At 42.0% G+C, this 27,042-nt stretch overlaps 1 protein-coding gene across 1 annotated transcript; it reads right to left on the bottom strand.

Moving 5' to 3' along the window:
* Positions 1-1,845: 1,845 nt before the first annotated feature.
* LOC115799774 (homeobox protein Mohawk-like) lies at positions 1,846-26,834 on the bottom strand. Its single transcript, XM_030757056.1, has 7 exons — positions 26,727-26,834; positions 25,284-25,559; positions 22,914-23,073; positions 20,082-20,235; positions 16,552-16,923; positions 2,223-2,256; positions 1,846-2,110 (listed from the first exon to the last, which is right to left on the bottom strand). The coding sequence occupies exons 2-7, from the start codon at positions 25,457-25,459 to the stop codon at positions 1,903-1,905; spliced, it is 1,104 nt and encodes a 367-aa protein (XP_030612916.1). The 5' UTR covers positions 25,460-25,559; positions 26,727-26,834; the 3' UTR covers positions 1,846-1,902.
* Positions 26,835-27,042: the final 208 nt, after the last annotated feature.

Here is a 27,042-nt window from a genome sequence, read left to right as displayed (position 1 = left end):
GCATAAGCAAATAGTGCCTGGGGATTGGCTAGTGTGATTCATTCCATAATACTTCCATAGGCACACTAACAGGAATAACATAGATTTGTCCTTCATTTCTTTTACTTCCATTCATTTTTATGTAAAAACATCTCCGCTGAAAAACCAAGAACTGTAAGTGCAGCTTTTTTAAAACAGTTTGCACATTCAAGACACATAAAAAGGTCAAAAAGTCACTTTGTGCAGCTTCACTCCCTCTCAGAGTCCTTGACCAGAAGCACAGTCAGGGTTGTAAAAAAAAAAAAAAAGGAAAACTGCACAATTTCTGAAGGAGTGTACATTTTGACACATATAAACAGTACCTTGAAGATATACATAAAATTAAAGTCAGCACAGACAGCCAACTTCAACTTCTCCCCATGACTTCAACTTGACCCCCCCCTTCCCCCCATTTAGAACATTTAGAACATATGCACCGTACAGAAGTACATTCGAGATTCGTTCCACTGGATGACAAAAGAAGCACTTGATGCTCGAGTTAAGAGAAACTTGAGTTTTGATCAAAAACAAAACAGTCAGACACACACAGACAGACAATAACAAATACTTGCTTGGCCGACAAAAAGATAATACTGAAATGTATTTTTGAAGTCGAAAAAAAAAAAAAAAAAAGGAGCGAGGGGAATAAAGTCAAACGTTTAAGCCTATCCTCTGGCTCCTTGTAAACAGCAATTAGAATGTAATGCTAAACAGCTGAGAGGGCTGAGGATCAAAAGGCTGGGGGAGCTCATGGTGGTGGCTTTTTTTTTTTTTCTTTCATACCAGACCATCTTGTTCTGAGGATAGACGTGAAAAGGCAACACTGTCCACATAAAACACTGATAATGCAAAGCAAAAACATCCCTTTTAGGTCATGGCATTCTTCCACTGAACCTTAAAGCACGCCTCATCTGCGAATATCTTTGTCACCGTGTCTTCATTTGGGTCCAGCTGAGCGTCATGTGCACATTTGAGCAAGTAAAAGCCACGATAAGAAAGGAATCCTTCGCTGGTTAATGAAATCCAAGGCTGAGATGTGGACAAGGAGGGCTGGCTGCTTATCTACGCATCCAGCATGTCTGTGTAGATTCTCAGTCATCCAGGTCAAGCTTTTTCAAGCTCCAGAGACTACGCATCCAGCAGTTTCTGTTGGCCCGCCATCGACGTGGGTGGGACTGACACAGAGTTCAGTTTACAGTCAAAATGAAGACTCCAGTCAAAACAAGAACAATGCCTTCAGAGAAGTCACGCTGGGCATTTTCTAAGCCCAGCGTATCCGTGTGAGTGCGTGCCATTTGAGTTTATCAGTGCCTTGGATTGGTGAGCTCATTCAGCCCTTAAGGCACATGCTGTTGCGGGGGATTTTCATTCACAAATCAAATCCTGAATCGTGACTGGGACCCTAAAAATATTCCAGAGGCACCTCAGTATCTGTGCCCTCCATCGACTACAGTCAGTGAGTTATTAGTCTGAATAACAAAGGCACTTTGGCAAAATACAAAATTTGTAGCGTTTATAAAAAAAAAAAAAAAAAGAAAGAAAAAATAAAACATAAAAATAAGTTAACATTACAAAAGGTTTTTTTTTCTTTTTTTTTAGGAAATACTGCGGCTAAACTAATACTCACAAATCAGCCCAGTTAAAGAAAAGGAAAGTGAAGGCCTCTTTTGAACTTTTTTTTAGACACAATAACAACCAAAAAGAATGAAAAGTTCTCTTTTTTGCTTCACACATCCTGACTTCAAACACCCCCCCCCCCTTCCTTAAACAACAGTTCTTTTCATTTTGGGGGTGGGAGGGGGGGGGAGTTTATTTGGACTCTGGTGAGTTTGCTGAAACAGGAATGTTTGCTGGTTTGCATAGAGGGACGGGACGACATCAGGGCTAATATTTTTGCACCAGTGGCACTTTAACAGTCTTGATCTCTGCAATATGAGAGGACTTCTGGATAATGCAGCTGGTGGTCCCAGAGGCGCTGTCCTTCCCCTGCGCCAAATTGGTCAAGGCCATAGCGGCGTTGATCTCCTTCCAGTATGTCTCGTCTTTGCCCTTCACCTTCTCCTTCTGTGCAGCTCCAGGGCCACCACTGCCACTGATGAACACGCAAAACATGCGCACGACAGAGCAAAACAGAGAGTATTATGATCCGCTTGTAAATGTAAATGACTTGAGGTGGGCTGCCGTGTAAGAGAAAGTCTACTCACTTGTCACATTTACTTGATCCATGGTCTGTGGTTTCTGAAAGCAAGGAGAAAAAAAAAAAGAGGTTAATTTTGCAGAGTTCATTGGGGTCAATGAGGATTTATTGGAATGTCGCTGAACATACGCGTTCATGAGGTGTGCATGTGTTTGTGTGTGTCTCTGTGTGTGTGTGTGTGTGTGTGTGTGTGTGTGTGTGTGTGTGTGTATGTGTGTGTGTGTGTGCGTGTGGTTTTGTGTGAGGCCTGTGCTGCTGCTCTATGTGTACACCCTACTTTGTGCAAACATGTGTTGCTCTGTTTTCTCTCTTCGCTCAGATGCTGGACAAAAAGGACGTTTTGCAAGAAGCCGTCAAGAAACAAGGTGACTAATAGGATCGAGTTGAAAGACGTTTCTTATGACTCATAAACTCCATTCTCTAATATTTTGTTCAAAAACAAATGGGCCCGGGCCAACGTAATTGAGTTGTCTGAGGAAATCAGATCAAAAATGACTGAGCGTAGAAGATTTAAGGGGGAATGAAAAGGCAGCAAGTGAGTCAGTGAGAGAAAGATGGATGCCTGCTCTCTTTTTTTTCCTCTTCAAATGGGAGCAATCTCTATCTCATATGTGAAATATTAGCAGAGGGAATAGCAACGTCATTAAACAATGAAACCCAACTTTCTCTTCAGGGCAACCAGTGTGTTTATCTCAGCGTGCTCTTGTTGAATGTGTGTGCGCGCGCATGGGAGGGGGAGGGGTTCACTTGGGTGTGTGTTGGAGCTGAACCTGGTTCCAGCGTTAGGTGAGTTTTGCCCAGCCGTGAATATGATGACACGGGCTTGGCGTTTCGTGAGGCATTAAAAAAAAATAGCAGAGCATCTGGATTTTTCTTGCCGTGTAGCCTCCAGGCGCTCTCTTTAAGTTAACTAAACATGCATCTAAGGCCCTGTGAGCTTTTAAGAAGTTCGGTCTTGACCAGAAATTGATGACTGGATGACTTAAGAATGCTCAAAAGAGGGCAAATTCTCTCCAAATTTTAATTTAGTCCAAAGATAACAGAGTTCATCATACTTAGGCTGCCTCTTGCTCAGCTGTCAATCAGATTTTCTGAATGAAGTACATCACCCAGGGTCACCCAGTCTTCTATACCCCCCCAATGCCACATTTCCAAATAAAGCAAGTGTCTAAACCTGACCTGGAGTTTCAACAAGGCCCTCCTACAACTCACGTCACAACAAAGCAGCAGTCAGCTCGCGTTCCTGAATGTTTTCTTCTGCTAATAAAAATCTGCACACTTCAGTTTCATTGGAATTTCATTCCCATCATTGTAAGAAGGGAATGGAAAAAGCTTGAGCAATGACACTGTGTTCGGGCTTCAGCACAGTAAACAGAGACCCACAGAGACCGAGAGCCAGGAGCTCCTCCAGCGACGGTGAAAGCACACACAAGATTTTGCCGTTCTGCTTTGTCACCTCTAACCTCGCCAAAAACCTCAGTAGATTTTCCAAATATCTGGATGCAGCGTTGAGGCTTCAAAGCGCCTAATTGCTCCCAACGCCGTGCTCTGTTCCTCTCTTATTTTCCAAAACCATTTCAGTGCAGTGAGACCCACGTTGACAGTGCACGGTTCACGAGGCCCCAGAGCTAATGCAAACCTGATTATAACATTTCCTGCACTTCCCGTTCGTTCTGTAATAGCTGTAATCCACGGAGAGAGAGAACGAGAGAGAGAGACAGACTTCACTCGCCACAATTTTCCTGTCAATCATTCTTGGACAGAAGAAGAGCAGGAATAAATGTGTGTGCACGTATGAGAGGGCGATAAGGACAAGGATAACCCAGAAGTACAAACCACAGCATGAGATTTTGGCCTTCGGTGTGTCAAAGTGTTTTCGCATTCCTATCTGGCCACAACTCCCTGCTGTCACATCTTTCACTCTGCCTTTATCTTGCTTTATCAACGAGTCCCTTTTCCTTTATTGACATCCCTCAGGTCCTCCTTCCTTGGACTTTTCACCTCTTGATTTGCTGTAATACCTCCTGATTGAGGTACTCGAAATGAACCAGCCAAAACAAATGCTGTGTTTCACATCTGTTTTAATGAAGAGTGACTCTGTGCTATGTCAGGAATACGTTTTTTAAAGCCCCTGATATTATCCATCTCTTCTTAGTCTCCAGTTTTTAATCCCTCTATATTTCTTTAGCCATTCTTCAAATTAATTGCCTAAATTGCCAATATCAACTGGATACTTGAAAACTGTGAAGGCATCCTCTCTGCGTCCTATCTCCATCTACTTTCTTGATGGTTGCCAGGGCTCTAAAGCAGATTGGTCCTGATTAAAAATGCGCACAACTCTCCATAATCACAGCACTGTAATTAGAGGCCAAATTACACTGTTTTCATGTACTGTTTAATGCCCCCCCCCCAAGATATATTAGCTCAGTGTTTATGGCTGTGGTGTAAAGATTGGCTGGTGACAGCAACTGATAGTTGATAGCAGTAACATCAAAGACAAACAACAGGCAGAAGAAAAGTGTGTGTTGGTGGGCTCTGAAATGCAACGCGTGAGACTTTCCATCCACAGCTTTAAGTGTTTCCAGGAGGTGTGAAGCAGTCACTGTCCAGATGCTCCCTTTCAGAACACACAAAACAGTGTTTCCTGAGGTTTCTAGCAGGTGGATGTAAGGCTGACCTACACCACCCTGCACAGCACCCAAGACCCTCAACCCTTAGAAAACCCTGGACCCCAGAATCTTGAAATGCATCACTACTTGCACAAACTCTGTTTCCAAAGCTCTTTGCCTAAAACATCTAAAACTCAGATTTTTAAAAACAAGAGCAGTGCCAAAGACTCAATAAATTGCCAATAAATCACTGCAAATCTTTATTATTTTCACTTTTTAAAAAACTCTACTACTTTGCTACTGAATACTCAGTCAACTTTGCTGTTGCCTTTGGGCTTCACTGACAGTGGGGTTGCACAGACCGCCAAAGGGGAAAGCTAAGAAGTCTGATGGTTTCTGGCATTGTGCTGGAAGTCCAAAAATACTAGCTCACTTAACATCACAGCGGGGCGATGGAGGGAAAGGAAAAAGAGCGCTGGAAAAAAAAAAAAAAAAAAAGCAAGAAAGAAAAAGTAGCTCTAACAAAACTTGGTAAAAATGAGGGAAAACAAGCGGGGGCTGACAAATTATTGAGGTTACGAGGTTCCACCTGTTAAGATGACTGCCGAGGAGAGTGGCTGACTATCATCATTACCATCTGGTGCTGTTGTTAGCAACACACAACAATAAACAAGGCAAGCCGAGTTGCACAAACCATGGGCTGAGCTGAATCAGACAGGCAAATAAACACGCGCGCGCGCACACATGCACACACACACACACACTTACAGGCATTTTATGATATTACAGGCTTTTATCTGTAGTTGCATCCAGTATAAGTGTCAATCCTAAGTCACCAAGGAGAGTATAAAAAAGCTAAAAATAAGGCTTTAGAATAGAGTATTAGAATATAATAGAGATTATATTGAAAGCAACTGATTACCTAAAAACAGAAAAGTTTTTTTCAGAAATGCTTTCCCTCTGATAGTTATAGTGGATCTTTTATGCTCATTTCCATTTCTATCTTCATATTTTTATTCCTTGGCTCTACTAGAGTCGGTTTGCATGATTCACAGTTCAGTATAATCCTTATTGCTCTTATACCTGGTATAAGAGCTGCCCTGGTGCAGCCCCTCGGGTCATCTGTCATTTGAAGCAAGCCAGTTTTGCTCTTCTCTCTTTAACAACAACACTCCCTTTAAATCAGCTTTCTTTCAATAGGCTTCCCCTTGCAAAGAGAGGGTTTTGACGAGCAGGTGGGCGGGGCTTCGGACTTCACAGCCTGGGATGACCATGTTAAGGATATTAGCACTTTTTGCCATCATACAGATTAAAGAAAAAAACTGAAAGTGCTTAGAAAGTGCACCCATGAGTGTTTCTTCTTCACTCACCTCATTTCATCCTCTATGTGTTTGTACAACACTCTGCATTAAATCACAAGTTATTATTAATTTCTGGTTCTCTTCTATAGCATGTATTTTGTTTTTTTTCCCTCCCCTCACCCCCAACCAATTCTGGCAGCTGCCCCTGCCTGAGCCTGGTTCAGAGGTTTCTTGCTGTTGAAAGGGAGTTTTTCCTTCCCACTGTCGTCAAGTGCTTGCTCATAGGGGGTTGTTTGGACTGATATATATAAGGAGGAGCAGACTTGTTGTGATGTAGCGCTATATAAAAAAAAATTAATTGAATATGTAATTTAAGAAAGCGCCAGACTTAACTGCCAGTTTTTAAAAAAATGCTCTGAATGCTAAAAGGTTCTTCTAAAAAGTGACTAAAATAAAAGATGAGTAAATTATTTGTTATTAAATTTGATAGATTATAGTAATAAAGGCTTTATAAATGCAGAAAGTGTTATGAGAAAGCTGAAAGCCACTGGGCAGAAGGGAAAATATGTTTAAATTGACCAGAATGAGAAAATCTCCCACCACTGGATGAAGGCTGATGAAATCTGGACACACAGACAGAATCCAAACTCAACTGTTCAAGTAGGAAATGAGCTAAGCTGATTTCCCCTAACAGCACCTGATGAGAACCAGAGTGGTGCTGCAGACTTGACGATCTGCTCGCCACTGACCTGTGCAGCCACAATGCAGGTCAGCATAGGAACAGACCGTCATGTAATTAAGCAGCCTCTTTGAAGTCTCAGGCAGGCAAAATCTGAGGATGAGTCAGAAATTACTGTCACCACAGGTGAGTCACGATGCTGTGCTGGACAGAAAGTGAATCCCTCTGCAAGCTACTCTGTACATCCAGCATAGAACTGTCATGAGCTCACCGGATGTGAAGTCAGATCCATATCATAAAAGGCTTTAATTACTTTTTGTTTTAAGTCTTCTTGACCAAAAAAGAAATGGCAAGACCTTCAACAGTGCTGCAACGTCCTTTCATGCTTTTTTATTTTGAGCCACAGATTTGAGCACGACGTGTGAGACTATGCTTTTGGCCTTTGAGACCTATCTTTTATGTATTTCTCTGATGCTCTGTGCTTTTTATAATGTCAAGAAGAGTCTGTAAATGAAGTTAGGGATGCCTTGGCACTCCACTGCCTCGTGCTCTGCCAACCCTATTACCCCTCCCAGCCATTTCTCTCCCCGTCTCTGCTGCTTTTGAATACAGTCTGAGGCTCCAATGAAGCAAACTGTCAATTCCACTCAGTTAGCCAAAGACATCATACAATGGCGTGAATTTAATGCCTTCTCCATTCGCCCTGACAACACTTTCATCGCTTACAAAAATATTGAATAATTAGCTCTTAAACTATTAAATCCAACATACATGCAGTGACACAGCCAGACAGATACTGAGCTGCTGCCCAAAAATGACGCTCCTCTCCTGCTTTTTCTGTGCTTTTTTTTTTTTTTTCCGTGTCTGCCCGGCAGATGACACACTGGTGCTGTGGCTGTGGTTGGGGGGGAAGATAACCAACATCCAGCACTGAGGATTGCCTTGTGTCTTCTTGCTAGATGGAGAAATAATAACAGTGTTTGAAAATGTTTAAACACTGCCAGGTTGTCATTGTGTTTACGAGTGCCAGTAAACAGAGAGTAATCAGGGCCCCCATAAATCAGCCAAAATAAGGAGAGCGTCTCGACGAAGAAGTAAATACGTTGTTATGGCAAGTGTGTGAGTGTCTTGTCTATGTGGCTGTGGGTGGATTGCCACAGTGTCCAAAAGAGGAAGCAACAGGCTCAACATAAAGAGGAATCAGGAAGCGGGATGTGGAGTGACGATGGACGGCCACAGAAAGATTAAAAAGAGGGCAGTGATAGCATCAGGGGATCACATACTACAGGGACGCATCGCTGATGAGCCTCTTATCACCGCTTTGGTACAAAAAGGGGGCGGACTCTCCTCAGACAGACCCTTTCATCACAGCTTTCTCAGTAACATCCTTGGGGATAAATGGCAATTGCTTGCGGTGTACAAAACACACACATTAGGAAGGAGAAAAAAAAGAAAGAAGCAAAAACCACAAGTAAACATTATTTAGATTTTTAAGTGTTTACATGTGTGCAAAAATAAACTTTTTTTGGGGGGGGATCTGGCCAAATGATATGTTTGTGCTGCACTCACTGCATCATTATGTTGCAATTCTTCACAGCGGTAGTTGCAGTGCCCTCTCGTACTCTTGGGGGATTTTCTGTGTATGTGTGTTCCGTGTCCTCGCCGGGTCACACCTCTGCTCACTCATTAAACTCTCTCCTCTCTCCTCCATCCCGTGGGAACACAATGGCAGAGGATTGTTCTCCACACGGCTCAGTTTTTAAAATGGAAACAATTTGTGTTTTATACGGAACAGGGCAGCGTGGCTCGGTTTCTCCGACTAGGCAGGCAGCTGTGCTTTCTGAATCCAATGAACTGATTATGTGTGTGTGTGTGTGTGTGTGTGTGTGTGTATCCATCCCTAGAAGCCATGGTGTGCCGATGATTTAAAAACTATCAGGTTGAGAGGGCTTATTTTTCTGCGCTCTTCAAGTTCTATGTTAGGGTGCTGTGTATAAACAGTGTCTGTGCTGGTGTTTGTTAACACTTCTCCACAGGATGAACACCGTCTCAGTCTGCTGCCGTCCTCTGTGTTTGCCTCTCATCCAGCCTCTGTTTAGTGGTCAGAAGCCAGTATCCCATCTTCCAGTGAGAGAGGTTCACCATCAGGCTTTTTTCTTCCTCTCTGTCTCTCTCTCAGTCTTTTTATCCACCTTTCCATTCGCCTGAAGCTGTCCCACAGCTTAATGCCAGGATTACGCCTAACTTTTGCCAACTCTTGGTCGTTCCCACTGCTGGACCAGCCACACCCTGAAGGACAATTCATGGCTTTTCATTTAGATCAAAGAAGACCTCGCCTCATATTATGTGTGTCTAATCTTAGACACACTTTCCTTTCTCAGTTATATTCTCCATTGTGCGTGATGAGACAGAAAAACTACAGTTGAAGTGATGGGACACCTTGTTATATACCTTGTGAAAGTGGACCTATCATGCTCATTTGTAGCTCCTCATTTTTTGTTTTTATTAATGGACTCTGCGGCTCACAATTAAAAAAAAAAAAAATCCTTATTGGAAGGTTTGGTGCTTTTTTTTTTCATTTCTTCTACTGTCTGAAATGAGCCATTTTAGTTTCCTTACCTCTCCCTTTAAGCCACGTCTGATTGGCCATGCCTTACAAACAAAAGATTTGAATGGTGGGTGGAGCCTCTGAGCTCACAGCCAGAGCTGTATGCCTAAGACAATTATATTAAATATATAAATTCTTGATGACATCATAAAAATCAAAGACTTAAAAAACTGTCTGAAACCGAGTGTGTGAGCTTTTGGCTCATAGGGATTACCTGCAATTTGGCCATGTTTAATATGATCATCCATAATTGTAAAAACAGAAAATAATAAGAAGGATAATTTATCCTTTCAAAGATCAAATTATACTAAATATAAAGAATGGTTTTAATCTTGAAACCATGAGAATTCTTCAGAAATAATACCTTCAAATCATTATATAATCACAAACAAGAGCAGTCCAAGACTGCATACCTCCGCCAAGGCTGATAATTCCCTTCACACCATGCATAAATTGAGGTCCTGGATCTAGAAGGATATCCATATTAGTTTGTGATATTATCTTGAGAAATTCAAAGCAATGTCTTCAAGTTTTTTCATCTTATAATGAAAAAAAACCCAAAAAAAATCCTTCTAAAAATTCCTCCATTCACATCCAGATCGACTTTGGGCTTCATCCCATCTCTGGTAGAAATTTCATGCAAACTTGTCCATAACTTTTATATTGACATAACTGTTTGCAAACAAACAGACAAGCCAAACCAATCACATGACCTCTTTGGTGGATGTTATTCTTATCAGGGCAACAGAACTTTAATAGCTCATGATATATTTCCTGACCATTCATGAACACACTGACATCCCTGACTTAAAAATCTGCTTCACCTAAAACTACGCTACTGTTAATTTCATATTCTATATATATAGCCTTTAATTCACCAACTACTGCAGTGTTTGCCAAAGACTTTGTTGTGTGGCAACATTTAAAAAAAAAACAACTATATTTTCAGAAGGAACAAATACACATCACTCATCCAATCATTTCCACTATCAAGAACCCTCTTAAATTAAAGGAAACTGCTTTTTCTTGTAATTGAGATCAAGCTTACATCATTTCAACTTAATACAATGTTAGTTTAAATATGTCACATATTTTAGATCATTGTTATGTCTTGAAATTACGAAAGGTTTAAACGGTTTCAACAGTTGTTACTGGAGCTCCTTTCTACAGTACCAGAAAATTCAGCTGGCGGTGAGTTCTTTGCACCAGGGGACACGGTTTTTTTGGAAATAGTCCCTGCTTTTTTTTTTTCTAACGAGATTTTTCAATGCTCTGAGGAGGACAAATAAAATTCCAATCTCTCCCAATAGTGCTGGAAGACTTTTCAGAGGCATTTATTATGGTTATTAACTATCTGCATGACCAGACTCTGTAAGGGGTAAGTACAAAAATATAGATCACTTTTGTAATTTGGATGAACTTTACCTTCACCTCAGTTTAATTGTTAGTAGTCTCACCCAATCCCTAAGTCCCAGTCCTATTCATGAAACAGCCCCATCACAGAGTAAGGGCTGACCAGATGTCCCCACTTTTTCCCCTCATCTTCCTATCTTTGAGAGAGAGAGAGAGAGAGAAAAAAAAAGATCAAGAATGCACACACATGCACACACTCACTTCTTCCAACCACACTCTCTGTGTGTCTTAGTTACTGCCACCATGCTGTCTTTCTTCTCCCAACAGGCCAATTCTGGAGAAACTCAACTCTTGATCTGGACGGAGTGAGTGCCTCCCTCTCCTCCCTCTCCTCCTCTCATGCCGTCCACACTGATTTCTAAAGCCCAACCTGAACCCAGTAAGTCTTGGCAAAAGCTGCCGCCTTGGAACAACATCTCCAATCCCCTCTTTCTGTCTTCCCTTTCTCCTTTCCTATGAAACTGTGGAAAGAGCAAATCGTAGCCAGTCTATCCACATCTTTAAATTCCTAAGGCGATGAGTCTGCATCCATCACTGTCCGGGAGCGGCTCATTGTCATTGAGTGTCCCTGTGTCGAGCATTGTTTTTCCTGTTACACTGTAGATTAAAGTAAATTACACTCCTGCTCAAGCAAGAAAGACATTAGGACCTTAAATCAGTCACAACAGCTGCCATCCCTCAACAACACTGCTGCAAAAGTCATCCCAGTTGGGTTTCTCTTTGGAGAGGAAACAAGAGAGACATTAACGGTAAGGGAAATCCAGTTAAGTATATCTTGTTAGTCGAAAATATGAAAACAATCATGATAGAAATCTCTTTTTATCAGCAGTGACCATCACATCTTTCTACCCTTCCACCTCACGACAAGAAATCCAAACACTCAGGTTGTTTTTTTTCCGCACTGAAATGAATTTTCTTCCATTCACCTGGACAAGTCGGCAGCTCCTTAAGTGCTACAAAACTCTCCAGGATTCAATAACTGTCTGGCACTCACTGTAGCCTAATTTGAAAGGCCCTTAGGATCTCAGCGGCTGCTGTCGAACACTGCTGTTTTCATTGAACAGATTTCTAAGAATCCTACGTGTTAAAAACTACCAGATTTAGATTTAAGTCACTTGAACGCCATAAATAATGAGTGAGTTTGTTTCTTTCAGTGGCAGAAATCCTCTAATTCATATACTTATTGAAGGGAAAGCCAATAAATAGGGGAAGTAACAGACAAAAATAAATAATTACACGATGTTGGCAAGTTTCGACACAAATATTTCACTTTTAGCCACTTCATATTCATGTTTCCCTCAGGAAGAATAACTTTAACCTCTTTCCCACCAGCACATTGCTGGTGCTCATGCAAAGCCATTTCAAAGTTCTATCCTGGTGCCTTTTGAAAACCAGCCCGGATGTTGCCAGGTTTGAGTACAAACAGGATGCAGTGGAAGTCTGGGTACTTTTCATGGCCAACAGAATCATCTGTGAATCACTGCTGAATTTATTGTAGTAGCCTCTCCCATACCTGCTGTTGTCAGTGGTTGCAATTTTGGGTCCAACAATTTAGCTTTGCTACTTTTTTGGGTGAAATGTACGGGGCTGGTTCCTGGGAAGCAGGGAAGTGTTTTATGATTGTCCTTTTAACTTAGTCCAGTACTTTTCTCCCCAGACACATGACAAATTAAGATCATTCCCATCAGCCTCAGCTCAAGAAAAGATCTTAAAAATGAGAGAGAGAGAAAAAAAAAAGAGATGATTTCTAAAATCATTTATTTTATTATTATTTATTTATTTTTGCATTGATCTGTGTGGTTGCACCAACACTTTGGTCCAGGCTGCAATATCTCAACAGCTTTTACAGGAATTTTCATGACACTTTGTGGTTATGTTTATGGGAGCTACAAAATGAACGACTTTAGCGCTACGATGGGATCAAATTTTTTTCCAAAGACATGACCATATCTGTGGAATTGTAATGTCTTCACCAACTCTGTTTGTGAGCAAATGTTAGCATGCTAACACCTTTAACTCAAAAGGCAAACATTACCTCGTAACATGCACGTTCATTGTATTTTAGTATGCTGCTATAACAGTAATTCAGTCAGAGTGCTATTAACAATATCTCAACTTAATAGATGAATGTCTTAAAACAGACATATAAAAACCTCATTATTGGAAACTTGCTGTTGGCCACTGACTAGCTTGCTGTTATTGGGGCTTTCCCACATCAATAGATGCTTTGGCAAGCATTCTACATTCACCATCAGGCTACTGTACTCAGCTGTAACCAGAGTCCATAAAGGGGAGAACCTGAGAAAATGTACCACTGTCAATCTCGTGTAAAACATCTGACCAAGATCTCTCTGTCTCCACCCGCAGAAACGTTGGGAGTTATTTGGCGTATAATGATCAATATGATATCAGACGGGGTGAAATCTGGTACCGAGCAACAAGAAAAACACTCAGCCAGATTCCTGCCATTTAATATCCCATTAAAGGGTAATTTGGCATGAAACCCCTGGCATGTGTGATGGAATTCTATTGCTCCTTGTGTTCAATGAAATTCCCCACAGGCTTTGGACTGCAGTGGGTGTGTTTGCACTGGATGTGTGTGTGTGTGTGTGCCTGTGCTTGTATGAGGCCTGCGAATTGTATGCGAGTCCTTTCAAGTTGGCAGAAGTTTAGTTTTCCACTGGGGTAAATCTACACTCACCATCTCCTGCCACGTCTGACTGCCCTCTGTAGTCACAGGGGCTCAGGCTGCGGCCACAACAACCAACTGGCCCATTAACGGACTTTGAGCCTATGAGACGATGGTTGCCAGGCACGCCACTGTTGCTTCGGCCAATCACAAATGTTGTTCGCAAGCTGGAATTCGGCGGAAGAATGCACCGAGAGACACCGTTTTGTGTTCAAGCTGTTTTTTTTTTTTTTCATGTTCAAATTCTTTTCCTCCCTGCTGACCGAAGATGTCAGACATTTTGTTACTGTCAAAAAGAAAGTGGGGGAACATTCAGGGAGCTTAAAACTGATTTATTCTGTCTTCTTTTTCTCTGAGTTACTGATGTAAGTATAAATTTATGAGAAATCAGCTACTTGGGGAAACATTTTTCTTTCATTGTAAAAATACAATAAAACTATTTGCAAAAGAGGAATGTGTTCACTTCAGAAATATCTGGAAAGTGGAGCCTGCAGGAGAGAAAAAAAAACAGAGGAAATGACGTAAGCCTGAGCTTAACATTATTTCTCTCTCCACTCTGTCATTTGCTCTGTCTGGGAGATCAGATGCGGAATTAAAATTTCATTTTCTTGACTTTTCTTTGTTTCGTTTCTTTGAGCGGGCGATCAGATCGGAGGGCCCCAGCAGGTGTTCGATCCCATGAGTCAACACCGCCTCTGAGAACTTTCCATGTGTGGATTCAAAAGCTCCTCTTGCATGTAAGAGAGTAACACTTCTGTAATGGTGCCAAAGCCTGAGAAATCCAAGAGGGACACGTCAACGCCAAGAAGTTATATCAACCATAGAGATAAAATAGTTAGCCTCTATTAAAAACAGCAGGTCAGCCAGATGAATTAATCCTTTTTGTTTCGGTGGGGGGATTTCTCTTATTAAACTCTGGTAGAGGGGAGTTATATGTCTCACTTGGTCTATTCATCTCTTTCTTTCTTTCTCCATCTGAGTCTCAGCAGGTGCTTCACTGTGAAAAAGCCTGATGTTCGTTCAGGTCACAGGGTTTTAAGTTTTTTGATAAAGACAACTGTACCCATTGCAGTCGATGCATTTCAAACAAACCCTGCACGCACGCACGCACACACACACACACACACACACACACACACACACACACACAAGCTCCTTCATGGTCAGATAATAGGAAACACATTTATCCATGAGAGACACAATAAAACCTGCTCTTCCCTCCACAACCCCTCTCTCCCCTTTCTCCATTACCCCACCACCTACACCTTCAAATCCAGGCCCTCCGGGTTCTGTCCATGCTCTGCAGAAAGTGAAAACATTACTATTGGTTATGAAGCCTGCCTGAACAAAGGCCCAGTGTTCTCAGCTGAGGAAGACAGACCTGACCTTTAATTGTTCTCACCTCAGACAAGCTGCGAGCTCAAGCGTTCTGAAAGCCTCTGCAGCCTGCAGAGTTTCCTGATTTGCATCGAGCTGACAATGTCTTCACGGTTAATGATGACGCTATGAAACATTTTAGCTTGTTCAGGTTAAAAAGGCTACTCTCCCTGCAGACTTAAAAATGAGCTAACTGCAGTCAACTCTAGCAGTTAATTCAGAGTGACTCACAAGTGGCTGCAATGCACAACAAGAAGCACGGTTATGATTGTTTTAAACAACAAAAAACTAAGGTCTCTGAAGTCTGTCCCCTCAAATTGCTGATACTAAATGAGACTTCTTTAGAAAGTGAATTTAAGAAGTTCAGAGAAAACTTAATTGATTCAACTCACCTCGAGTCAGAAGACCGAGCCTGAGAGGAACTAATTTCTAAGAAATGACAATGAAAAAACTGGAATTTCAAGTTGAATTAACATGAAATTAAAACAATATACACACTTGTTTTAAGGTAATCATAAAAGATTAGGGACTCTACTAACTTCCTAGATATTGTTTTACCATCCTGTTTATTTCTGCTGATTTACTGAAAAAAACAAAGTTGAATCTAGCTTGAACGAGGAAAAAAAATGCCCCAGATAAAAACATGTAAAAGAAAGGCAACATTTTTTTAAAGATCATTTCCTTGTGGGGAATTCCATTCCATGCCATTCCTACTAAAACACAGCAGCAGAGTGGAAAATATAACGGGCCAATACAAAAATACTGAAATAGGCATAGAAAAACAAAGTCTATCCTCTGTTTTGATGTGGAAGGTGTTTTCATTCTGCAGAAAATTAACGGAAGCAAGTGTCTTCTTCTGAACGGAGGAAAAAGATCCCTCCAACTCTACCGACTGTAAAGACATTAGCAGCAGTGGCAGTGATGCAAACTAAAGTGGACCTTTTAAGGTGATTTTGCCTTTGGTGGAAACTGAAGACTTTTTGTATGAGATGAAAAAAAATCTTTTTCTTTAGTTAAAGGTCAAAAAAGGAGTTTGTGCTTAAAGATATCATACACGTATGCACACACACACGCAGGCTGACACAAACGCACAGCCTGTTTGCCTTGCTCTCTCAGCAGGACCTCATGTCACGATCAAAGGCATCCCAAACAGTCGTCTGAATGTGAGCATGCTCCACATGGCCCTGTTGTGTCTGGCCTCAAGGTCAGAAGATCTGCCTATGGGTGGGTGAAAGACACGTGTGTGCTTAAGTGTGTGTGAACTGACAGCACATGGGCGTCTGTGCTGTGGAGAAATGAATGTCTGCATGAGTGTGTGTTAGTGTGTTGTACACACTCTGGTTATTGCTTTAATTTAATAGAACACTTCTTAAGGCTCAAGGCCCTCCTAACTACATCTCAGTGGTCACGAGAATCTCATTCAGCAAACCGAACGTCATGTGAAAAGAAAGTTGAAGGGCGTGCGGTGGTAACGCGTAATATACTGTCGATACAAGCAGGGAGGCAGGCAGAGGCAGACAGTTGGAAAAAAATGCACCAGCTGCAGGAATTAAAACAAAATGTGCAGATGGAGGGGACAGAAAAAGAACAAAAGTGAAGGATGCCGTGTGTGCGAGGGAGACTCTTAAAGGGAAAGAATGCAAGAAATGTGGCTCCTTACCAGCCCGATAAACAAAGTTCGCCTCAGCCTCAGAGGAGGACGGCGAGAGCAGCTCATCATCATACTCGTTGGAGCTGAAGGAACCGGAATGGTTCCTCTTGCGAGCGTCCATGACAGCATTGGCCACCATGACGTGGCGCAGCGAGTCGTTCAGGTAGCGGTGCAGCAGGCTGCTCTTGTACTTGGGTGGAGATACGTAGTCCTCGGCCAGCGAAGCAGCTTCAGCTGCTGAATGCAGCCCTGCGCCCATGCCCATACCCATACCCATGGCCATCCCCACCATGGAGGAGCCCTCCTTCTTGATCACACTCTGGTACATGGGCTTGTTGAGCTCCTCGGGGCTGCTCTGTGTCCTCTGAGGAGTGTCTCCATCTGCACCATGATAAAAATAAAAATACTCATTTAGATGGACTGCAGGAATATATTCTTGTACTCTTCCACCTTTTCTTTAATCTGTACTATTGATTCATTAAAAAGGAATAATCTTACAAGTGGTCCTGGTGAGCCAAAAGCTCAGGCATCAGATGCTCTGAATGATTTCATAGGGAGTGGATATTCCTAATAAGGTCATCTCAGAGCTGTGAGCAGACACCCCACTCACCTGATGTTCAAATTTTGTGTTTGAGAGCATCAGCCGCTTCAAAAGAAATGTAGTTTAAAAGGAGGGGGGAAGTAAGTGAAAATAGCTCGTGTCAGAGAAGGAACTGTGGAGTTTTTTTGGTTTAACTCATCATGTGTAAACACTACAACTTTATTAAACTGAGCAAATTCTCACTGTTGCTGTCCCTGACTACACATAAACTCACAATGATGATGTGTATAGTTCATAAATTAAATACTGTAATTAACTGAAGTTGAATGTCTAAAGTGTATTTTAAAGTGCATAAAATGTTTTAAGGATTCCAGTCTCTATGTAACTCAAAAACACACTAGGGTCAGTCAGTTTAGTGTCAGTGTATACAAATCACACACATATTCTTCAGCAAATATTGTATGTCTGCAGTTAAAATCATTTTCTAATTTTCATGCACCCCCCCGACTCAGGTGGTGGTTATTTTGAGCTAAACTTGAAGCCAAGCACGAGGCAGTGGGATTTGAACCTGGCACTCCTGCTTCAAGAGCAGAAAGCACAGCCGAGACTTAAGACACATTACTGAATCGTAACGGATGCTAGTCAATTTCCTCTCCATCAAAAGCACATTGCTCCTACGTTCCCCTGCAGAAATAAATAATTTGCAGGGTGCTGCTCTGCAACTGAAGAGATTAAATTAAGGCACCGTTCCAAACCTGATGAAAGGGGGTAGGAAGATAAAACACTATGCTCAAAAACCAGATATCCTCTGGCAGAAGGGAAATCAGAGAGAAGTTCACTCTAGATACCGTCCCTGCCAAGACCATAATTTTGTAATTTGGGCAGGTTGGACATTTGATTCAGCCTGGGCCAAATTAAAATTATTGCTCCCCATATATCAGAAACACATGGAGGGAGAGTATTTGCTCTCTACTCTGTGCGGCATCAGAAGCAGAATTCAGCATCTTTTCTGATGTCATTCATACAATAAATATCTGATCCCACGATGGGGTCCTTTCACATCTAAGTCTGACTGTATTTTAGATAAAAATGTGCCCCTTTTCACATCTCCATGACACTCCAGATCCCAGACAGAAAACAGCATTTTCCCTCTACTGTAGCTCCAAAACAAGATGGACCATTTCAGACAGTAAGAGGAATGTACTCCGGGTCAGTGGGGTTAGATCTGGCCCCATAAATAGACTCTGGAACAAAAGCATAGGCTTAAAAACATAATAGAGGGCCTTTTAGAGCGTGGGTCAGAAGTGGGAGCAGGCTGCGGATAGCTTCATAACCATAATATGACAGGGAGAAGAGTCAGGGAGATATACAGAGCCTCCGGTGGTACAGTGGCCTGTGGCAGACACAATGCAAACACCATGCACACATTCTTCTGCGAGCCGCACACTCGGCTTCTTCTCCTCAAAAATCTAATTAGAGATCACTGACACCGCAACGCTCGTCCTTTCTCTTCATTCTTTCACTGCTCGGGGATATGAGATGTATTTTTTTATGTTTCCTAACCATGTTTCTGTGCTGTCACGGAGTACAAAAAGGCAGTCTCTCCCCTGAGAATCAGCATGTGTTTGCAGTAAATACACTACGCTGACAGGGAGCCACTCATTTCCAATTGCAGGCTGGGAGGCAGAGGTTGGCTCAGCAGGGTGTCCTAATGACAGCGTGTCGCAGCTCGCCGGCCTCGGCGTCTCTTAGCTGGGTCACGCGCTCACCATTTATATCCACCCAGAACATTGTTTCTGCAGAGCATCAGACCACTTTAGGAGGAACTCAGAACTGGCCTTTGGCTCCATTTCATAGCATGACACTACATTTAAAATTTGGGGGTACAACAAGTATGATGTAAGTTTGTGGGCCAGTCAGCACAGAGTGCATCGGGTTTACAACATGTGACCAGTTTGTATAATGGAGCCGTTATGATGTGATATCTTAGAACTGATCACCCATCAAACTGACTGAGCAGCAAGTGTTTTCCACCATACTTTAACGTGCATTATCAAATTATTCTTACATTCAGTATTCAAGGATATGCTTTCATCTAGAGAATGAGAACTGTAGAAAAAGGCCAAATAGCAGATGAAGGGTCATGGACCAAATCAGAACAGAAAAGTGCAGAAAAAGCAATTTTTTATATTAACTAGTGCCAGTGAAGATGGACAATATGCGTTGATGAATTAATGCACATTTCCTCAAGTCAAAATGAATTGAGCACACCAATCGACAACTTTTAAAAATATGTTTGTGTAATGACAGCCACAATTGAAATACTAAAGGGTTTAAAACTTTCTTTTTAAACAGGGCTGCGTTGGTTCAAAATTAGCAATACTAACTTTAAGCCTGCTTCATGAAATGCTGCTTTGATACTACGGCCACTGAAAATTCTTTTTTTCTGTTTGGCTGAAAGACACGGGTTAATTTCAGGACACCTGTGACGCAGGCATTAGTTTGCTGTTCTAAACTGTAGTGAGGATCGCCACAGAGCGCTACAGAGTTTGGAGCTGCGTTTTATTTGTGTGACCAATAAAATATATAAAAAGCCTCTCAGTGAGAACGACACGAATTTGAGGGGACAGAGTGAGCTTGTGCGTGTGCTATGTAACGTTATACGTGCTGGAAAAAGTGGTTTAAATTTTCATAAATTTGAGTGAATCACAACTGACTGACATACAGCACATGCACTGTATATATGACAGCCTCCTGCCATAGAAGATATACAACTGTGTTCTCAGTTCAGTAAAACTGTGATGTTAAAACTGATCAACAATATTCAAGGTCAGAATTAGGTGTGTTAGTAAGTAACAGGTGGTTATTTTTAGGTTGTTACAGGTGGCAGTTTGTTGGCAAGTGGCCATGGTGGGAGGGGGGAAATGGCTATTAACCCTTCCTCTGAGGAGAAATGAGTCAAAGGACAGTTCAGCCTTGGTCACATGGGGAAACGTACCTTCCGAGCAGCTGTCATCACTGCTCACGCTCAGCCTCTCTGCGTTGCCCTGAACATATTTGTTGTAGAGCTTGATCCTGAGGGCCCAGCTCAGGTCAGGCTGCCTCACTGTGTTCTTCAGTCGCCTCCTGGCATTGGCGAACCAGTTGGATACCTGAGAGAGAGAGCAAGAGAAATAAGGAAGTGGGAATGCACGGCAAATAGAAACACGTTATTGTTTGGATTCCAAACTCTTCCACATCCATAGCAAAACAAAGTCTATCCTCTAAGTAAACGTCTGCTCTCTGCCTGCCATCAGTCTCATTCAGAAAAACCAAGAGAGACCGAAGCAAAAGACAGATCCAGAGTCGGGTTGCAGAGCAGCTCTATAAGACTGAGATTTAAGAAATATCCCAGACGCTCCAGAGAGACATCCCAGCATGCATCTTTTCTGTATCAGTGCCATGCAGGAACATTTAAAACCATTCAAACGCCGGATGGCCAGCGAACGCAACATTTCATTAACTAATGTTCCAGCCGAGATGTACGTTCCCCGTGCTTATTCTGGACTCACGCGGCCTCCCTCCAATAAGAAATTTTTTCCAACACTGTCTTCAAGATGCAATAAAAGAGACACTTGATCCAGCGCTCTTCCTTTCACTGGGAATGGAGACCATTAGATATTATACAAGAAAAACTTTTCATGCTCAATAGATTTCAAGCAACTTATGAAGAGGCTGGGGCAGGGGCCTTATGCTAGAGTACTTATTTTTCTGATCCTCTCTTTCAGTATCATGTTTCTCATTAACTACGACCATCCCACATGCCTTTGTCCCCAGCCCAGCACCGTGGCACACCAGGAGGACGGCGGCATCTTACGGCTTGGCTGGAGGCGAGGTAAGACATGAGACAGCTTGCTCATGAGACCTGGAGGAAGAATGGATGACACCCAGAGAGCTTAAAAGGGCGGACCCTGATGCCAAACCAGCTCTCTCAGCCGTGGCTTGTGTGTGTACCGTAGAGGAGACGGCATGCAGGGACGGCAAGGGATTTCAGTGGTGATGGAGAGATGGCACTGGATTATTAGCACACTTGATTCACAGTATTTACATGGAAAGAACAGGCTGTTTTGCTAAAGCATGACAGATTTAGTTGTTTTAAACACCTGATGCCAGGTGGGTGTTTCCTGGGAAAATGCACAGGAAGTGATGCGTTCGATATTTCTGGACTAAACAGTGGAAGAACTGGGTAGCGCTCATCCTCAATCAATGGACAAGCAAAAAAAAGTGAGCCATTCAGGGCTACAGTGAGCTGGTACTGTCATATCACATAATTTACAGATTTTTTTTAAATTAAATGATAAATTATTTAGTCTATAAAATGACAGAAAATACCCACCAAATGGTCCCAGAACCATTTACAATTGTGGTTGTGTCCCACATGCTCATATATCAAACATTATATCCTTTTTAATAAGAGAAAAACTGTATACAGTTACATTTGTGGATCTAGAAACAGCAAATTTCTGAGTTTTTTTGATCAGCTATTTGATTAGTCGACTCAGCAATATACACTTAACAGATACATAAATAAAAAATGATTAATAAACCTTACAGACCTCCCTCATGCTGGAAAATATAATCTTCACCATCGTGAAATCTTCCACTGACCTTTGACGCTGCTGCCGCTGCTGGTATTCAGGTGTCAGCTTAAATGTATGTATGCGTGTGTGAGGTTGTGTGAGAGTGTGTGTGAGCAGCGCAGCACCCCTGTGTCCAACACAAAGCATTCCTCTGCACTCTACTCGCCCTCACCAAAACAAACAGCTCCATCAGGCCCCCAAAATGAGAACCAGATTAAGCGCCGTGGCCGGCGGCCCAAAAAAGCCGCCGCAGACTTTCTGAGGCTGTATCAGTGACCTTGTCAGCCAGATGATACTGTACATACACAGCTGCACGTGCCAGACACCAAACACACTCATATTCTCCACTGGGTTTTCCTCTCAGCGGTCAGTCGCTAAAGTCAAACTGTCCTCTGTACTCTGGCGTCATCAGTAGAGGGTGCAATACAGCTTAAAGCATACACAAAACCTGCATTTATAACTGCTGTACAGTACATCAGAGGCTCCCAACCTCTGGGTTGGGATCTCTTTGAGGTACCAAAATAATAATGAAGTGTTGTCAAATGAACAAATGAAAAGGTAGTATGAAAATGCATTCCTGCTACATAGAATTAACTGAAAAAAAAGATTGATTTCACTGTTCTTCCAGAATTCTTATAAAAACACAATGTAACTAAAATTTGTGCCATTAAAAATAGTTCAATTAATTCAATTAATTAATTCCCTTTCTTGCACTGGCACATGAAAGTCAAAAGAGTTCCATGACCTAAGATTCTATTTGGAAGTGCAGGAAGATTGTGAAAACCTGCGCTGATAATTTAACCACAGTAGACTCTAAAGATAAATTTGAGGGTTCTCAGATAAACAAAGGAATGACAAAGAAAAAAATTTGCTTCTATGTTTTCCACAGCAGGCCTTTATAATATTATACAAATGAAGTAGTCATTAGCAAAGTGTTTTCACAATAGTGGTAAATGAAAGAATCAGCTGTCAGGAAAGAAGGCAGGAAAAACAACAATATTCAGTGCTGCAGTGGTGTGGTAAAACAAACAAATCAAGACGAAATAACACCTTCCACATACTTTATATGCAAATTAAAATCCAGCTTTTCCAGGCTGGATTCCAAAAGCTCCCAAGCATAGAAATCAGACTTTGCTTTTTAATTTCACTCTGTGTGTTCACGCTCATTTTCTTGGTCACCTGACCAGTAAGTTTGAAGGAACCGGGCTCACCTGGACCAGGGTCATTTGGGAGCCGAGTGCCAGGAGGATTTTCTCCGTCTTGGTGGGGTAGGGGTTGTCTCTGTGCTTGTACAGCCACTGCTTGAGCGGCCGTGCCATGTCCTGCAGGGCCTGACGTTTGTGTCGGACTTTACCGCCACTGGGACGACCCCTGTTAACAAACCAGGTACAGTGTGCATTTATTATTTGGATTCTGACTGCATTTTTTTTTTCATAAAAAAAATGTAATTATGTTTTGAGCCTTTTATCTTTTTTTACACATAACCTGCCAGATTTAGTCTTCCTTTTCATGAGTAAGACAGAGGATGTGCCCACTGTGCATTTGTGAGTTAACACAAAGTTTGTTATATTTGAATAAAATGTTGGAAAACAGTATAGATTCAAAACTTTTGAAAACTGTGCTCAAATCTGGTTTTAAAACAATGAAAGCGAATCAGGATCGTGCTGTTTATTGAAATGAACAAACAGTGTTATGCAACCTGCAAGTGGAGTCCTAAGCAGAGCGGTATGTTGTCTGACTTTGTTAGTCATGACACATAAAGTGAACACTCTATAGAGTATGCAATTTTCTCACCAAAAGCACTGCAATTAAGCTGAGCGATGTTAAAGAGACGTAGAGACAGAGAAAAAGGACGAGAGACTGAGTCAGAGAGGGGGGAGAGAGTGAATAGCCACTGGCAGTTTATTTTTCATTGCGTGTCCCACAAACCGCCAACACATTGCAATGAAACAAACAAAAACATTCTGCTCAGGCACACAGATCTGCCAGATTAACTTTTCACACCCAGCAGAAGTGGATCAAGAACAATGTAGCTGAGGCCACGGCTTCAGCCAAGCCATCACACAGGGGACAGACAAAAAGCTGAAATTATACTTCTGGTTTTCACTTACAGAAAATCAAAGTAGGGAATATACTATGTGGCTTAGAAGATCGCAAATATATTCTCTCAAGACTCAATTCAGCAACTCGGTGGTGAGTACAGCTGCAGCAACAACTCGTAAAAGAATACTGCAGTAAAATTACACAAGATGAAATATCACAATATATGAATTTGCTATGAATTCATTATCCTGAGCGCCCTTAAAGGAATACTAAAAAAGTCTTTCTCTGAGTCTGCTGGTTGTTCTGAGCTGTGGAGGACTCAGTCTCACCTGTAGCTCCAGGTTTTATGAACCTGTAGATGTCAGTATGGTGCTGTGCTCCACGTCTGCCTTTATCTCATGAAAAAGCTCCACTCACTGCAGATGTAACATATTTTAGTCTAACCTCAAAGCCTACCCGAGGTTCATGTTCTACAAATATTTTCCTTGTAATCCAGATTGCTATGAACATCTTAAAGGCCATTTCATTCCATGTTCGGAACTTTAAACACACTCTCTCTCACACGCACTCTGTTTAATAATTTAATGTTCTTTGTTAGTACTGATCTGTCCCCTGAGAGGACACCTACAACTCACAGAAGTTCACAAAGAATTCTTTCATTATTGCTGAAGGTTTCTGCTTCAAAAGGCTCCTTAAAATCCTGGCTTTCCCTCAGGTTGCTCTCATATATGCCTAATAAACATGGAGATATAAACAAGTAACTACACCTGCTTCCTATTGTAGAAAAACATATAGACCTAAAAAAAAACTATGACCCTTTATGTGATTGACTAGACCACACAGAGAGCTCAAGGGTGAATTTATTTATTGAAAACAGATGGAGGACGCCGCTACTGAACAAGGCTCACCCACTTATTAACTCTAAGATTAGCTGTGAACATCAGCACCTAAATAAAGACCAGATTGGGAAACGGTAAATATCAACTCCCTGAGCCTTGGAATCCTGTTGCATTAAAGCCACATGAAAAAAGTCAAAATGGATGATCATATTTTTCTTTCAGTGCTGAGATGTAGAGCATAATACGCTGGAGTTGTAAATCTATAAACGACCAAAACTGAGGATTATTTAGACCGGCGTAAATTTCAGATGTTTGTCTATAAATGCGCAATTACGCACTGCTGCAGGAGCTACTTTATCAAACCCAAATGTTAATAAATGCATTTGTATTACAGCTCAACAGGGATCATGCACACACATGGATTAAATATTTATTTTCACAGGCACTGAACCCAAAAGTCTGGCTCTGGTGTTTCGTCTGCTGTTTTTAATTCTGCGCACAAACTGGAGCGATAACCGCAGTGCTCTGATAACAAAACCAGCATTGTTGTTCACTCTCTGCTCTGTTAGCTCGTGCTGAGAGAAATAACCGTGAAATCGAAGTATTCCTCATCAGTAAAACCCCAGAGGGAAACTCCAGTTAAACCAACTCCGCACATGCTGACCAGCAGCGTTAAACATAACGGAACGCTCCTCATACCCGCTCCGCCTGTGTCTGATCGCCTGGTTGTCTCTGATGGTCTGGTTGCTGGAGAGGAGGTCTGGATGCTGCCCGTCGATCACTTCTAGGTAATTTCTGCTGCTCATTTCCACCTCCTTCGCTTTCTCCTCAAACAGAACCTGGCCGCTTAGCTTGTTAAAGACGATGGTGTTCATCTTTGGCCAGACAATCCACCGTTTTTTCTCTGACGCGTAAAAATTGAGAAAAGGGGGGGGAGGAAATCCTCGGATTTGTCACAGTGTCCCCGTGTCTCTCCTGTGGAGCAAATGTGCATATTTTAAAAAACAAAAACAAAACAAAACCAAAAAACAAACAAACAAAACAAAACAAAACAAACAAACAAGAATCCTCATAAATACCTCAAGGAAATAAACAAACTTGACCTTTGGCCACGAGGATCATAAGAAAACACTTAATTCTCGTACTTGGGAAAAAAAATGCAAGTTTCATACCTTCACGCATTTACACGACATGAAAAACCTGAAGATCGACTTTACCTAAGGTAGCCCGTGCGTAACAGTGCTGTTGCGACGCGTCATTCAAACTTTATCTGAACAAAACAACAGAAGTACTTGTGCAGACTCATTATGCAAATTATCCACTGATGTGCAAAGGTATGCGTGAACCTCCGGAACACAAATGTCAGGAAACTGACAAACTCTGAATTATGCCTGCAGACAGCAGATTAATTATGAATAAATTGGTCAAACAAATTTAATTTTAATGCAGCGCTGCATTAAAAGCCCTTATCTGAATTTTCTATGTGACAAAATTCCACTCTGTTCAATTTAATGCTCTTTATTTCCAGGGAGTAACAGGGAACTTGCACTGCAGGCGTGCAAACACTAAATTTGAGTTTGTAAAATGTGTCCAAGTGGAATTCTTGTTCAAGCATCCTCCTCTGCTCTGCGGCCGCACGTCAAGAACCCCTGAATGGTTTGTTTTGTTTGGTTCTTCCACCCCACCCCCCCGCGCTTTTTCATGTAATACAAACAAACCTGTAGGCTTCCAAAAAATGTGACATTTCGTTTTTTCCTCCTTTCGGCTTCAATTTGGATTTTTTCTAATCGATTATTGAATCTGTCATGACAAAAGACGCACCTTGATGTGGAGCTTTCACCATCAACCTGGTGCAAAACACGCACAGAAACAGCACTGAAATAAACGAAAACCACCCTGCTGGTATATTTAATTCCGAATCTCTGTCTGTATCATATATTGTATTTAGGTTTCTACATGTTTTCAAAGCGAGAATAAAGAGCCGCAAATTCGGTCAAGTTCATTCAAAGTAAACACGTTTTTGAGCGGGTTTATCACCACTACATCCTTGGTCCCAACTCTGAATAACTCGGTTAAAACCTGTCAAACCCGCGGAAATCACTCCATTCCTGCTACAGTTAATCACTGTCAGCGCTCAGTTACCTGTCCCGGGTCCCTCCTGCGTCTCTCTGCTGTGTAGAGCAATAATCCTGTTTCCAGTCACCCATTCCCTGCTCACATGTTCCCCTCCTGAGATCCTGAGCTCAAACCGCACGGACCGCCGTCTCCTCCTCCGCTTTATCGAGCGGCCTGCTCCGCGCTGCCCGGGACTCTGAATATCTCACCCTGCTCATGTTTCCTAGTACACAGCCTGAGACTGCGAACATACTGTGGATGGCTTACGCCTGTTCTGGGGCCGTGGCCAGCAGAGGGAAGGAGAGAGAGGGGAGGCATCACGCTGCAAAAAGTAGGCTGTCTA

The sequence above is a fragment of the Archocentrus centrarchus genome, chromosome 20 (genome assembly GCF_007364275.1).
Source record: "Archocentrus centrarchus isolate MPI-CPG fArcCen1 chromosome 20, fArcCen1, whole genome shotgun sequence".
NCBI lineage: Eukaryota > Metazoa > Chordata > Actinopteri > Cichliformes > Cichlidae > Archocentrus > Archocentrus centrarchus.
The sequence above is the reverse complement of the archived record's forward strand: the minus strand, read 5'-3'. Positions and strand labels throughout refer to the sequence as shown.